The sequence below is a fragment of the Anopheles funestus genome, chromosome 3RL, assembly GCF_943734845.2.
Source record: "Anopheles funestus chromosome 3RL, idAnoFuneDA-416_04, whole genome shotgun sequence".
Lineage (NCBI taxonomy): Eukaryota > Metazoa > Arthropoda > Insecta > Diptera > Culicidae > Anopheles > Anopheles funestus.
The window spans coordinates 24,497,681-24,514,190 of NC_064599.1; the positions used below are offsets into that span (position 1 = coordinate 24,497,681).

Below are 16,510 nucleotides of genomic sequence, written 5' to 3' on the forward strand. Positions count from 1 at the left end.
TGATTTAATTACTATAACGTAGTTAGTTACAATGCATGATAACAACGATATTTATTTTTATCTCGGCTATACAGCTATTTCAAAATGCATCACTTAGCAAGAAACTCTCCCGAGTCAGAATTTTGATTGAACCGAATCACTAAATAGTTTTGAGATAAAGTAGATTTTTTTTATTGTATCTGGAAAAATTCTTCCAGATCCTTAATCTATAGTACTGCGATTGGATTAAGATGGTACAGTGTTCACTTTCAGTGTTCATTTGGATTCATTCTTAAAGGGTGGGTCCGAATCATTATACTGCATCGGTTCGTGTCGGTATCATGAACTCGAACAGCTGCACACATCACTTGACCACACCAGACACTCGCAGCACGGTCGCACACATTCTAGTCATGCCAAGCACCCAAAGCAATCGAAGCCCTGGAAGCAGGCACAGCTATCATCCGGTTGCGGTTCTGGTACACCTGCCAGACAGGCGCGTACACTTTCCTCGATGGCTAGTTCCACATTACGGTAATCCTTCGCCGAACATTCCACGAATGAGTTTGCATTTAGTGTGCGCTTTAACCTTTCACCTTCCGCCGTCGAAACTTCGTTGTTTTTCCCTTTTCGATTGTCCAGCTTGGTGCCTTGTCAAAAGATAGTAACAATTAATGTATTGTTAATCGGCTATTGTTTCAATTGCATTTATGTTTAATTACTTACCCAACAGTACGATTGGAACGGGCGGGTCTGTTTTAATCTCAGGCAACCATTTTGTGGACACATTTTCGAACGAAACTCTGTTGTCTATACTGTAGCACAGGAGAAAACAATGGGCCTGCGGGAGAAATATTCGTTCGTGATGTAAATAAATAGAAATATTTGTTATACATTGGTAAATGTTTTTCCCCTGCCATTACATCAACTAAAGGCAATAGATGTGCCAGAATGTTCTGAACTTTTTATCCAGACAGATCAAAATGTTTCTGAAACAGCTATTTTGAGCCAAAATCATCAATCCTTGAGTGTGCATTGGTGCTTCTGCATGTTCGTTTTTTCACATTGTACACATTCCTAGAGTCACTCGCAGATGGTTTTTGTGTTGCGTTGATGCTTGTTATCAGTGCTGGTGAGGTACATGCGTCATGCTTTCCCGAGCATCAAAGCAAAAATAGATTTCCTGCATTTGAGTAAATAAATATTATGCATGGAACTCGTCGTAGAATGTTTTTGTTTTCATTTACTCACGAATAGATGAGAGTTTTTGTTTCATAATTTTGACACTTGTAACAATTTACACCATTGTTATAACTTAGTTATTGATGTTTATTGCGTACTGACCATCATCGACTGCGGAATAGTTTCATCCAATAGGAATATTTTTATCATGTTGTGAAGGTATTGTGAATTTATTTGTTATAACCGTTTTTGCACGCGTCGTGTTTTTAGTATTTTAATTGAAAGTTGTTTTTCTTTTTCTATCTTTACCATAATGTTATGAACCATTTTATTGATTCGGTTTAAAATGTACAATTTTTATAATTCAGAAAAGTAAGAATAGTAAAAGAAGAGTACAAATCATGTAAAGCTCCTTGCAGTAAACAGCATTCAAGTTTTACAATGCTTAATCTTGTAAGACGGCATGCGGATAACCATTTACACCCTTCATTCCGGAATAAACTTATCATGAGTGTTAAAGCTTCATTGGCTTTATAATTGCAGTCGATATAGATAAGCCTATTATGAAGCTTGCTTAAGCAAGATTGTAGCTCTTACTCTGTTAGTAAGTTAATAGGCAGAATGCGTATGATCCAATCATACAAATGGTTGATTGCAATACGTGCAGCCATCTCGTATCCGGGTCCGGAATGTATTCCCCGATTGGCAATTTATGGTCTATCAGATCAAATTGCTAAAGGAAGTTCGGTTTCCGGTCAATGATATGTGTTGAAATGCATACCATGTATATTCCAAAGTTATTTTAGTTAAAATATCTATTTGTTGCTATTCTATATATCTTGGAGTGCGCTATTTCCGGCTTGTTATTAGTTTTTTTTAAAGAAAAATGTTTCTTATCCGAAAAATCGATTAGCAAGTAACACGGATTTTTTGGGTGTCAAAGTTACTCCATCGAAAATTGGCAAATCAAATTTGACATATTAAATGCAAAACCGATAGCGGCAAAAAATGAAGGCCTCTAGGGTGGATGATAAAATTTACTCAAGTGCATTTTATTACAGGTTTTTTTTTGCAACGACACACCACTAAGAATAATAATTTTTGGAACTTGAAAAAAGCCACCCATCACGCATTATACAATAATAGTCGTCTTACTGTGAGGATGTTGTTATCTTCGTTCATATTTTTGGTTTTTTGTTCTTGAGAATTCTTCGTCTTTCGTCCACATGCCTTTGAACCATCTCTTTTTTCATGTTTTATGTATTTCTATTTCGCTCTTTTCTAACTTGTACCCAACGTCCATAATTTCTTCCTTTGTTGATGATTTTTGTTTTCTTTTATTCTCGTGTACCACTAAAGCACTACATCTTTCCCCTTTTTTCTACCATTATATTACTTGATACATTAAATATTTACACACTTCTTGACATATCTTACAAAAATCAAAACCTAATCATTTCTATCTCAATCAGAATTATATTATATGATACACCTCCAGGATATCTTGAACTTTTCTGTTATTCGCACATGGCTTTTTGTTCTTTCTGGTTCCTGTATATCCTTGTCCAAATCATGTATTGATTATGAAAAAGAGAAGGGGTTGACATATTTTTGTAGCTACTTTCCCATATCTGGGTTCCAATGTATTTAAAAATCGTCATAAATTACGATACACTTGCAAAGTTTTCTTGGGTATAATTAACATGTTCATCGTGATGTTTAGTTTAGGCAAATTACTGACTTTTTCTGCAAGTTACTGAATTATACAGTAGATGATTTTAATTTGTTCAACCTAACTGTTGAGCATGTTAACATGTTTTTTGTAAAATTATTCAAGTTTTTCCTCATGATTGTTATAACAGCAAAACAATCGAACTATACATGAAAGAAAGCAACATCAACAACATAAGTAACGCTTCTAAAACGATTTTTTTTAACGAATCCACATGTTCAATGCTATTTTTTATAGCAAAGGTATTACACCATTGCAATTCTCTTCGACCGCTGTAAAGGCCATCCACCACCAATGTTAAACACAACTACGTATTCACTTGTCAAACTGAAATAGTGACTCACAAAGGAAAATTAACATAAAGATAATAATTTTGCTTTCGTGGAAAATTTCCTAATGACTCATGCTTAGACTAATTAAACTTATTCCGTAAATGTTTCCATGCATGTAATGTCTATTTGACTAACTATTCTTTACACATTCTGCCCACAAAACACTTTGCAAAGCCCGGAACTTCTTACCCGTTTGTAAAACTGTTGCCTGATTTTGTCGTATTCTTCCTGGCCGGCCGTATCGTGCAGCTGTATGGTGTACTTCTGTCCATCGAGTATCATTTCAATTGATTCCTTATCGTATCTGTTTTTTTCCACGAGTGTACGGGGTAGTGGGAAGAAAACCAAAACGTGCAATCATATGATGTTGAGCGGTAATCGCAATCACCGTTACCGTACTTACATCGTCGGTTCGTAGAAATTTTTGAACGACTTGTCTGTGTAGGCGTGCAGCAGGCAGGTTTTGCCGACTGCTCCATCCCCAACGACGACGATGTTGAATATCTGTGTGGTCATGCTTTCATGCAGATACAGCGGAAGTTCACCTTTTCACCCGGTGTAACAGTCGAACAGTCTTACTTGCCCTTACTTCGTCCGTGTTAAATCACAACGTTGGGGTTCACTTCACACGGGTTTCACAGCACCAAACACACAGCATTTATTTATTCACCAAGAAGACACACACGCAACCTAAGCGGCCTTTCCGGTCGATCAGATCGAATCCTTTAAAGGGCGGAAACACCACACAAACGATCTCTCCACGCGTAAGTATGCGGATGCGTGTCCGCTAAAGTGCAGCTTCCACAATCGCAGCAACGAATGCAACATCGAAAACCCTATAAGCTTAAGTGGTAACGGGCACGGAAATTTGCCCATCTGCCCGTTATCGATGGCTGCTAAACACTGGCAAAACCGACGACTACCATCACGGTATTCCGATACTTCCTGCTCTGGGCATTTTCTCTTATCTTTTCCGTGTCTTTGTGTCCGTGAAGGGCAACGGAGATGTCACGGTGGGAGGGCTGGGTAGGAAGTGTCTTCACGAGCGTGATATCACACACATTCGTACGGTGGCACCCGTTGTGCAGCTGACGGTGACTAATGTGACGGAATATAGGGAAGGTCACCACCACCACCACTGGCACTGGCATCTAATCGAGTGGGTCTGGCGATAGGCGAGCAAAGGAAACTCTGTGACAACATACAATCGCACCCCCATTCCCTTTGCTCTGGTGATCCAGTGTGGTAGTTGGGTACATAAATATCCCTGATATACGTAAGGGTAAGCGATGCGTGAGAGAGTGCCACCGTCGGTCCGTCGAGTGAGTGACCGATACGGACCGGTGTGTAGTTGTGTTAACCTGGGCAAGGCGACTACGTTTGATGTCGATGTTTGTTAAATTTGTGATAAGCGATAAGAAACACTGTTGGTGGATGCAACATTTGCAAAGTGATGGACAGTGTTGTGCATACGATTAAAATATTGCATTTATTTTTTTATTATTGTATTTATTAAAAAAAGTCAAATATTTTATCTTTATAAAGATTGAACAACTATCCATTTATTTGTACATCAGTAAGCACTAGGCAATACTCATTTTTGAAACATTTAATTTATTTTTAGTTTATTCGTAAAATTCGATCAATTTGATTCATTAAATTTTATTATTTAAATTAAATTGATTTAATAGTTAAGTAATTAGGCTGACAAGTAGTAATAATTAGTTATACAAGGTTCCCTTTCGCGATATAGCGCTGAAAATTCAGTCACAAAGAGTTATTAGTAAAACAGTTTGGCTATTCTTTACGATTAAAATATACGAGTAAAATATTTTAATCTGATCGAACTTCACGAATCAGTTGAGAATTAAATATATATAAACTATCACGCGTTACAAAAGAGTGAAATTAAAAATTTAGTTTATACTAAAAAATAGAATGGTTTTTTCTTACGCTAGTGTTTATTATTAAGTTTATGTTATTTTTTCGTAATTTAAATGAAAATTAAAGTTTTCAGTTTTTTTTATGTTTCCAGTAAAATATGATTATTGTCGTGAATTTTAACTCATTACATATCGTTGATTTGGAAAGTTGTTCTTTTATAGTTAAACAATATACTTCCCTGTTTTTGTAAAATGGTGTTGGTACATCGTGTCGATATAAGCTCACACTGGTATTTTAGGTTTATTTGATTTCACCAACGCCTTTATTATTTTAACGGTTCTTTTTTTTACAAAAGTTTGTTCGTTTGACAGCTGGATAATCGGCTCGCTGTGTCAAAGGATGTGCGTTTATATAGCATACCTTAATTCGCATTGTGCGAACACATCGTAATAAAAAGTAAATGTTTTATTCCTATCTGCTATCTAAACCGTTCTGATAAGAAGCAAACATTTGTCACACACTGTGTAACTGTTGCGACACTTAAGGCGCTGTTTGTCGAAGGTTAGCACCCCGACAAGGTAGTGGATATGTTCTCGCCTTTAACCTCAAAAGACTTTAGCAGACACACGGTGTACGATTTGTGTGCGTTTAATCAACGATCCGAGGGCGATCGAAAGCTCTTCGGCGTTTAATATGCATCCAATGGAAGTGAACTCAACCTTCCTTCGGTATTCAGTGGTCCAGTTTGACCACACATTCGCACATGGATCAAATGGTTCGATTGCTTGCTATAAGGCAAAGCGATCCTGTGCCGAAGTAACGTTTGCTAGTTCCATTAAAAGCAGCATAACTTTGGACCGTAGTAAACTCATTGTTGTGAAGATGGAGGTATAGTTCTACAGTTACGGCTACAGCGATAGTACACGAGATGAAATAAGTGTTTGGTACATGTGCTATAAATTACGCCTAGCGGTCAGACAATGAGTGACGCGATTATTGATAAAAAGTTTGACGTTTCACAATTAGGATGGCATTTGGATATATTTGTTGTGTAATTTATAACACACGCTCTTCAAACTTAGTTTTCTTATTTGAAATAAAATTATATAATAAGTGGCATTATTTATTAGGTATTATCTTCGCAAAGATAAAGGTTAAGTAATTTCTTAAATAAGTTTAAAAAAAACTGATTTTTGTTTCATAATTTTCTTAACAATATTTCACAAATACAAAATAAATGTTTGTATTTATCGTAACAATTAACAACAAAGCTTTTTTTAACAAAGTAGTAGTAGTAGTGGCCGAAGAGTATATTTGAATTTGATAATGCTTTGTACAATTTACAATATAATATGTTTGTGATGGGTTCGTACATGCCTTTCGTTGTTGTCTGTTTGTAGTATATGAACGAAACGATAAAGAAAGTTGCCTGTTTCGGCGTTGGTATATGAATTGGACGGAAATTTTTTTATTTAAAAATTCCTATTTATGACAGGAAAACAGTTTTTAAAATTAATAACAAGACATGACAAGACAAGCATGATAAAAATGCTGAATTTTTTTTCAATCTAAGATATTTTGTAAATTAAATTTTCCTCAATTTTTGTACATCATCGATTTTAGAATGAAAATAAATTTCAGTCAAATTGCCTAATAAAATAATAAATTTTGACAATTCCAACAGTTCCGACAGTAACATATAAATATAATTTAAACGTTAAAAGCATCTAGAAATGTTTATGTAAATGTAAAAGCAAGTTAATAATAATACGATGTTTCCGTTGAAAACATATTTTATTTACTTCCAACCGTAAATTGTGTTTCCGATGGAGGCGCCTGGTAGCTTAAGCAAACTAATCAGTTCGTGTGAGTGTACATCAAAAGGTTTGTTTGATATGTGTACCGAATATACCACACCCGGTGACCACCGTTTAAAACGTTTTGCAAGCATCTACCGTCGTGGGGTAGGGAACCATTTGCTATTCTTTCAATATCGGAACCGGAACTCGTTCGATCCCGTTCGGGGGGAGATTATTCCCGAGAGCGCGGTACAGTGAACCTCCCAGATAACCCTACGTAAAATTAACCGGGTCGGGTACGGGTTATCTTCGAATCTTGGCCATGCAATTAGCTGACATGCGGTGTGTTACCGGTGTACGTACCGGTATGGTGAGAAGGGTTTTTGGTCCGGATTAGCATTAACGGGTAGCATTGGACGGTATTGGATATGAAGTAGGCTCGAGATGGTTTTGCGAAGAATTACGGCAAGGCGCATAGTAATGAGTGTGCCTTATCGCGTTTGCCAAAACCCGTCCCGGTGCGTACGCAGGGAGTTGAAGCAATTGGGTAGAAACAGGGTTCTCTCTCTGCAGTGCAGTGCACACTGAAAGCATGAGTTGCGTTGTGGCTCAGGAGCTAATCGCATTAGGATGGCCATCCATTACTGACCTCTCGGGTCTGATGCGTTTCGGTATACGAGAACGATCGGTGCACTGTTGTAGTTGCAGTTTTGGGAAACCTTTAGTCCCTCGTCAGTGTCAGGAATGGCCGGCAGTATTGTGAACCATCGTAACCCGATGGATGATATTGTCGTTTGATGAGTGCAAATGATGGGCGCACCTTAAAGGGGATGGGTGACCATATACATCCTGCGGTAGTTTGCTAGCGATTGATGCTTCCATTCCATTTAGGCCCTCGGCACATGTCAGAAAAGTGTGATGGGAGGGTGGGGAACAATCCGTTCAACTCTATTAGGATCGGCGTCGGAAATGGGCTTAAGGATATGTCGCGTTGCTTTAGTATTTCTGCTCCTGTTGCTTCTATCCTTTTTCGTTTTACGCAAACGGCGTTGCTGGTTTTTTCTCTTATCTTCTTCTGATGGCGTCGTTTGCATCCTACATAGTGAAGTGAGATTTTTCCTCCCTGCAAGGGAGTTTGTGATTTCCTCGGTTAGGATTTTGATGTCGTGCAAAACGCAATGGACAGATCCGCTTCCGTTGTCAGCGCCGGAAGCATTTCTCGAGATAGATCAGATGGATGGAAAGCTCGCAAATAGCAATCAACGGAACCGTGCAGAATATTGAACGGTTCCGTCCCGATCGTGTCTGGTTGCCAGACGAATAAATATCACTTCTGATAATTTGAAGTGCGAGCTTTTGTAGTGCCGTTCGGCGTGATTTTTACCAAAAACCCATTCTACTATCCAGGGTCGTCTAGTTTCCATTTTTCGTGGAACAAGTGGATAAAACGAAGTACTGCACTTCATTGCGAGTTGCGTTCGTTGATCGTTCACCCATTGCGGTTTGGTTCGTTCGCGAGAAAGTTGATGCATTGCATGTGAAATACAAAATAAAGGAACAAAAACAGGAGTGCCTTACCTCATGGTGAGCTTCACCGCGAAGCCAATTGCTGAGAAATTTCATACGATGGCTATGTTTTGCACAAACGGACTTGAAGATCAAACTCCCGCTTTTGGGGGAAAATTGGGAATGTTTTGAGAAACTTCCAAGTAAACCCTTGAGGCAAAATGGGCCAAAAACTAATGCAAGCAAAAAATGTTAATGGAATGTTGTTTTATAATTTCAATTTTAACTGCATTACAAATAAGAATAGTTAACTACTTGTGAAAATTTGTTTATTCATACAAGAACATATTTTTTCAGATTTTTTTTCTTTCAAATTGTTTGTTATGAATTAAAAATGTTTCCAAGAAATCCATTTTTTTTATTTCCAACATTTGTAAAAGATTTATTTGGAAAATTATATATTAATATAATGTTAGCTATTAAGGCTTTACAGCTTATTTGTTAAACCAGTTGAAGACTTTTTGTTTTAAGCTCAATTTACATTATTTATACTAATTTTAAGACCTAAAGGGGCTTGGGCCGTCTCATCGACTATGTTTTACTTTACTAATATGAACACTGAAGAGGGGTTTACAGCTCATTTTGTTTAATTTAATAAACATTTTCATTTTGGAAAACTGCTATTTTAGCAAATGATTTTCTATTAATTTTCGAAATAATCATGAAAAGTGTTTAAATAGTCATATAATAAAATTGTAATAATTTATTTTATTAGTTTAAAGATAAAAAAGTATAAGATAAAAAAAGTTTATACTTTTCTTTCTTTTCTTGCTTTTCTTAAGATTAAGTAATCTTTTCTCAACTAGAAGATATAATTGATAATTATTGAGCGAAAATAATGTTGAAACATGTTTTAAATAGATTAGCGGTGGCCATCATATGTTAAAATTGTCATGGTGCATTTCAGTGAATTTCAATGAATTCTTGACATGAGTTTCTGTTCATACTCAAAGTTTTAATTAAAAACAAAAAACAAAATCAACCCTGCGATTATCACATCTGATGGTTTAATGATAGACAGAAGATAGTTATTGAAGGAGATTGCTGATTGGAGTAAAATTCAAATCTTACTCCAGAGTATTTTGATTTCTTTAAATGCTTTCTATAGGGTGAGCAGGTTCAGGAATATCTTTCGTTGATTAAAACAAGCTATTTTTAAAGTATTTAAGAAATACATGTCTTAAAAATAAAATTTAATTGTGTTGGAATAAAAATATTTGTTCAATTTTCGAATTAGAGTAAAATTCCAAATGATCGGTTAAAATTTAATCAACAATTAAGCAAACAGTTCTAGAGTAAATCACCATTACCATACATCTAGGTTTGTTATGCCAATGCGAATCACTGAAGGGTTTGCTGTATGCTGATCTTGCCACCCGCTCCCTCTTGGTCTGGAATGCCAATTCATGGCGTACCGGTGGGGAAACAATTTGATTAAAAGCAAACACGAAACCATACAAAAGCGTACGTTGAATGTGAGACAGACGAGCGTCCAACGAGACGGGGCATGACGTGGATAACCTGCCCGGAAACCCCACCAAAACGTGTACATTCCGGCAAGTTTGGACTGAACCGCGAAAACCACACACTCATACAACCGGCGCACCATTGCCGAATACGTTCGCTCTAGCCGATCTCGGTGGATTTTTGGTGCACCGGTATATCCGATTCCGGGGGTTTTCCCCGTTTTGGTTTTGCTATGGGTTCCCCTGGTAAGCGTTGGTGTGAGCAAGCGTCGGGGAAAGCCTTTTTCGGTGGGAAAATGGCACCGCTCCGAAGGCTGTGTTTTGTTAGCTTGTGGCCAAAGCGCCAGCAGCAGTTCCCAACACTAGGAATTCTTCCAGCACACGGCGGTACACACAAACACCGGATGTGGTACGTTGCTACCGGCAAAAGGAGGGTTTTCTCGCCAGGGTGACATGAATTAACGTGCTAACAAATGGTTGACCGCACGGTAGACGCACACAAAATGGGGCGCAAACACTGAACGCATTCTACCGCAATCCGCAAGCCATTGCGCGTACCCTTCCGGACGCTATTTCCTGTGATCGATCGATCGATAGTACGGCTAATTGGGCAGCGGTGTAAATAGAAGGTACGGTGGCGATAAAAAAAAATACACAAACGCATTCGTACCATTAGCCACCTACCGGCAGTGGTCAGTTTGGTAAAGTGAGTTGACTATTGGGAGTTGGGAAACACAAAAAAATAAATAAATGAAAAAATTCACCATTTGTCGCATTTCCAACGGTTTGATGGTTTATGGTGCACAATTGATAATAAATATTTGCTAATTTGCTCTATAAAATAGCGGAAACCAAATCGGTCACTCTGTGGTTCAGAATAACACTGAACAGAGAGAGGAAAAAATCGCAGAAATATAGATCTAATACACTTTTGCTGGTGCCTGCTGTAGTACTACAACCTGTTCATTTTTTTTGTGCTGTAAGCTTGATTTATCCCTTTTTAGTAGCATTAGTGATTTGTTATGTCAGTGAGAAGTGTTGGTTTCGTGCCTCAATACACACAACTATTTTTTAAGATATTTTTTAACTACCTATTGAAGCGATAACTGCATAGGTAGCTGGGTGTCATAACTGGTTATGCGAACAGTGTTTAATGACAGGTAATAATGTACCATGATTTGATCGCTTTTAGGAATGCAATACGATACGGGTGGATACGATTGGCCTATACGACAATAGGCATAACTGGTTTGTGTTATTTGTGTTTGGCATCTACATTAATTAGGAGGGAAGGAGCGAGGATGATAATGATAATTTAAAATGATTTTAAAGGCTTTAAATGATGCTATTTTATATTCATGTTGCGGGTGTAATGTAATATTGCGTGAAACTAAAAACTAAACTGTATTGAATAATATTTTAAAAAAATCTAAAATATTGCTATTAAAATGTATCCGTTTGTTCGGGAACGCTCTTGTTTATAGCATTTTTTTCATAGGTCGCAAAAATATCGGAATAAAAAAGTCGTAACAAAATTTAAAAAAAAAACAATAGAGTGAAAAACGAAAAGAAAAAATATCAAACCATAAAGGTAGAAGTTCCATTGTGGAGAGTAATCCAAAATCGATTTACAAAACATTTTGAGATATTTTTAGCACAATTTACTTATACTATTTTAGAAGTTTGTGGAGCGTTTGTTACAAATACAAATTCTAAAATATTAAAGTACAAATAAAAATTCTAAAATTGGAGAAAATTCTTTTTAAAAATGATTGAAAATTACATTTTTGGTGTTCGAGCTTCTGAGTGTATCTTGTCTCAATGTAATATATAGCACTATAAATTATTAAATAATTCGTTCAGTTCGGTCTTAACATAGACAGTACGACCGATATTAAATCTAATCAACATCCTCTTATTGTACGCATGTTTGGGAGCAAGGCCATGACGGTTGAAGATGTTCTTAAAACTCAAAACTCATGAATGATTTTGCGAGATTTGCGTTTTGAGGAAAACCCTTCACATCAACTAATCAATTCTTTCTGTGCTTTTGAGATCATTCTTGAGAAATTGCTTTGAAAGATCCGACAGTATGAGGCATTTCACAACTTCAATTTTTTTACCGGATTAAAAATATTTGATTTTATTTTCTTTTAGCTAAAAAAATGTTTTTTTTCATTTTTTTATTATTCAAACCAAACTTTAATTGTTTTTTAGATAAAATTAAAACAAAACTGAGAATGTAAGACAATGAATTTCATAACACAATGTGTGTTGTCGCTAATGAACATAGAAGCAGCATTTGTTGTCGTAAGTGATGATTTGATTGACAACATTTGAGCAAAACTTCAAAAGGCAAAGGAGATTTTCTGGGATTTGAGTGACTAAGGAAGTTTGAGGAAAAATCTCAGTTGCCATGGCTTTGAGGCTTTTGATTAACTAGCAACGAGTCATTAAGGTTATAAATAGCCAGATATGGTTTGATAACTGATTTGATTTAAGGATAGGTATAAATTTTCTTCAGATTGTTGTTTCATAAAGAAGAATAAGAATAAGAATAATAATAAACAGAAGAAGAAAGAGAAACATGTAAAGGTGAATCAGTGGTACTGCTAACCCTGCTTATGTGTCACCTTATGTATCTTGTAAGCTGGGAGTTCGGATGTACTCCAGGTCGACTAATGTAATTTTAATTAGAATATTGATTATTTTATTTTACTTTTGATTTTTATTAAGTAATAATCAAACTAATTTAAATACTTAAAAAATACTGAAGTTATTGGCAAAATTTATTTAATTTACAACCTAATGTACATTTCGGTAATCTATATAAAGAACAGAGAACCGACAAAAACGATTTATAATATAGTTCCGCTTTAGACTGTGCTTAATGTTAAGTCCTTTTTTTTAATTTATCTAATTAAGCGCGCAAAAAATCATTCTGTTCTATTGCCATATCCGTACTGCAACAACAGCATGAACAATAATCATCATCCAAACGGATCCAGCGCTAAGCATGCACACATAATTATCCACGATTACCCCGGCTATTGAATAAAGTGTCGATAGAAATATTTAAATCAACTCTCCAGAAAGTGCAATTCAATTTGTGTTCACCTCGACCAACGCTGTTTGGGTTCGTTTACGTACCGTAGGGGAATTGAAAAAAATGCTCACCGGTACGTCAACAATACATGCTGCTGCCACCGAGGTGCACGCCGAGCTGGTGTGTTCACCAGCCAAACATTCGCTCCGATGTGTATCGGTGCACCACCGGTCCGATACACACGATGCGGTTTGAAGCGAAAGCCTAATTGATAATTTTTTCCCACTTTCCTTTCCTTTCCTTTCCACCTTTTGCCGTGCTTTGCTCGAAAAGCTTCCGATAACACGATGCGGGTTGTAGAGAGCGCTATATCGGGCGGTAAGTGCACCGTACTGCATAATGTGTCGCACTCGTTCCTAGGACCACCAGTACCTAGTAGTGGGGTAGGGGGATGATGGGTAAAGGGAGGTCCTCGAAAGTGCATTTGCATCATTTGCGTTACGTGTGCCGAATGAAGCGGATGATGGTTCCGGACGATCCTGATGATGATAGTGTTTCTGTCATATTTTTCGCCGGTTTAGCTTTAGGAGACCTGTCAATGCGGTCCAGTCGAGAATATGTGACGATGCGGGTGTTGTTTTTTTTATTTCCCATTTCCCCAAAGTGGACACTTGTGGACTAGAATTTCAGCCCGGAATATGATGCGAAATCCTCCGGCACTGGGCTATATCATCGGGATTTCGCGTAACCCCAAGCGAGTGGTTCCATGTCCTCGGGTCGAAACATTTCTCCGGCCACACAGTCCGGTTGATGGGTTTGGGTTTTAAATATCATTAACATTATCAGCGTAATTACGGTTGGCAAACTGGTTTTACGCTCTAGTTTGCAACTCACGGGCACTAGCGTGAAGATGATTTTGGCCCGACTGGATACCTGCATTCGGGCTGCAACCATGTGTTCGTGTGTGGGATGTGGAGAAATTATTCGAATATGAAATTGATCGTTACGATAGCAGCGAGGCAGGTGAACGAATATGCTGATGAGCTGCTGAACAACAGCGGCAGCAGCAGCACTAAAACAACACTGCTCAATGATGCCTAAATCGACCGAGGTCAGCGTGAAAAGTTGCCTTCCAGTATGTGTATTAGAATTTGGATACTGTGGGATAGCTGATATTATGCAAAACCCATTAATGTAGTATAGTGTGGACAAATTTGGAATGCAACAGCTGGAACTTACGAGGATTGCAGGGGATTGTAAAATGTGATGATTTTTTTCAGTTCTTTTGAAGGTTTAAATATGTGTATCTTTGCTTGTAGACGAGCATTATAGAACATATTCTATTTCTTCCATTTCGAAACTTTTTTTTGTAATATTTAGGGTAAATGAACGTTTTGAAGTATGAGAAACAAACAAGGTAGTTTAAACTTCAAAGACATGCTGTTTATTTTGACTTTATAGCTGGTTTTGGATTATCCGTGCTTCTAGTAATTATAAATTCTAAAATTTTGCTTGATACTTCAATAGTGAATCATAAAATATGTGCAAATTCAAAGAACGATTACAAATGTCTTTTATAAAAGTACACAACTGTGGAGCGCGTTTTATCGCGGAATTTATTTACCGGTTGTTGGATTATCCGTGCTGTTAGGAAATGGCTTCACTTTTGAAAGGTCGCCCATATTCAAAAAATATATATAAATTCAAACTAGCATTATTTATTTCTTCTGTAACAAAAGACAACAAAGTAAAATACTAAAACTGTGCCAAAAAACTATTTTGCTACCAATAGTAGCAAAATACCTGCTGCTAGTAACAAAAACATTTGAAACAATTATCCTTGCTATCCGACAAAGTTTGAGTTGAATGACTGTGCTGAACACTAAAGTTATTTTACTATTAAATTGCATTTGCTTGTTTATTTGTTGTTTCTTTTCACAATTATTCTTGTATTTGATTATATTTTTATTCATTCATTCATTTATTATTTTTATATATTTGTATTATTTGTTTATTATCAGTTATTTGTTTATGTATTTACTTTTGTTAATTATTAACATGTCTGTCTGCTCGTCTTTCCATTTTTTACTATTTACATTACTAAATTAAAGTTATTAAGCTATTTTATAACTATTATATAAAGTATGTTATGCTATTTTGTCGTTACCTAGAATTTGTTGAAAAGCCTTTTTGATATTAAACAATTTATCCTTAGAAATATAAAACGTTAAATTGAATAATACATACAATGTAATCTTTCACAATTTTTAAAATTAATGGTGGTTTCGACTACCGTTTCCATGTTAAAGTGCAAATTAATTTTCATAATTATCTCCCAAGCGTTTGTAAGGCACCTGAGGTGATGTTGGTTGGGTTAAGGCAAAACCTGCACTGATGCTACCCCCTTGCCCACCCTTCCAACTCACTCAGCAAGGTGTGTATAGGTGCGTCCGGTTGTGTATACTGTTGCTGACTCAGCAAACTTAAGCACCAACCTCCGAACCATGCTTATAACACCGAAATGGGCTTTTAGTATCACGCAAAACTCTCGCAAACTGTTGGATATTATCTACAACCGGCCAATCTCGACGTGTGCGTGTATCCCGCTTCACCACACAGTACACGTGCAAAAGCTGACCTCGGAAAAACCCAATGGGAGGAAAAACTTCCGGCCTGTTAGTGTGGGCTGGCAAACCGATATGAGCTTTCCCCGAGCCACACAGTTGGGACACTATCAATTCATTATATCACCAAAATCCGTGTACAGTTGATGCTCGGGATGTTGGAGCGTTTAAGGAATGGATAGCGAACGGTTGGTGTTGGTAATGGGCAGCAGTGGGTACCACGGGATGAGCCGGTTTTTCGGAACCGTCACCGTCAACCGGTGTACTACTGTTTGAAAAATAATCAATTTTAAACTGTCATCGTGATTAATGCAGATAATAACGGTAATTAATAGGATAATTCTGGAATCCCAATGCTTTTCGTTTCCATTTCCGCCTTTTGTGCGCGTGCCCAAGGGGACGGAAGGAGTATTCCGATTGCGGTTCGGCTGCGTTATTGTTTTACAGTTGTTGAGCTAAAGTGTGCCGTTCCGAACTCGCACCAAACAATCCACCCATGATGCATCGCAGCTTTCCGTTCGATGACCGCAGCAGCCATCATGAAGCTGCTGTAGCACAAAACGTGAACGACGGTTTCACTGTACCGCGAACGCGGTAGGTGTTCTCACTTTAACGATGATGTTATGTGCTTAAGTGACCGCTTGAAAATCCATCGAACCGCGCTCGGCCGGGGAGTTTTTATATTTCATTTGACACCGTTGCCTTGCGCCCCCAAAAACACCTCCCCCCCCCTCCCTCCAACGGAAGCGATGGAAATCGGACATCGGCACACGCGGGGACGTACTCGAGCTCATTTAAATGATACGTGCGTTTGATTAATGGATGGTCATCGATGGGAAGCAATAAATTGGCGATGTGAAAATTAAGTACCTGTTTTTGTATTTAATCTTCCTACGGAAT

General features: G+C 37.4%; 2 protein-coding genes across 2 annotated transcripts in view; both read right to left on the reverse strand.

Moving 5' to 3' along the window:
- LOC125772037 (bifunctional heparan sulfate N-deacetylase/N-sulfotransferase) overlaps positions 1 to 16,510 on the reverse strand; it is a 670,071-nt gene that overhangs the window by 372,272 nt on the left and 281,289 nt on the right. The gene's annotated exons all lie outside the window — the stretch shown is intronic.
- On the reverse strand, positions 27 to 4,316 carry LOC125772069 (ras-like GTP-binding protein RhoL). Its single transcript, XM_049443424.1, has 4 exons — positions 3,629 to 4,316; positions 3,415 to 3,529; positions 706 to 820; positions 27 to 629 (listed from the first exon to the last, which is right to left on the reverse strand). Exons 1-4 carry the CDS (start codon positions 3,739 to 3,741, stop codon positions 391 to 393), a joined length of 582 nt encoding a protein of 193 aa, XP_049299381.1. The 5' UTR covers positions 3,742 to 4,316; the 3' UTR covers positions 27 to 390.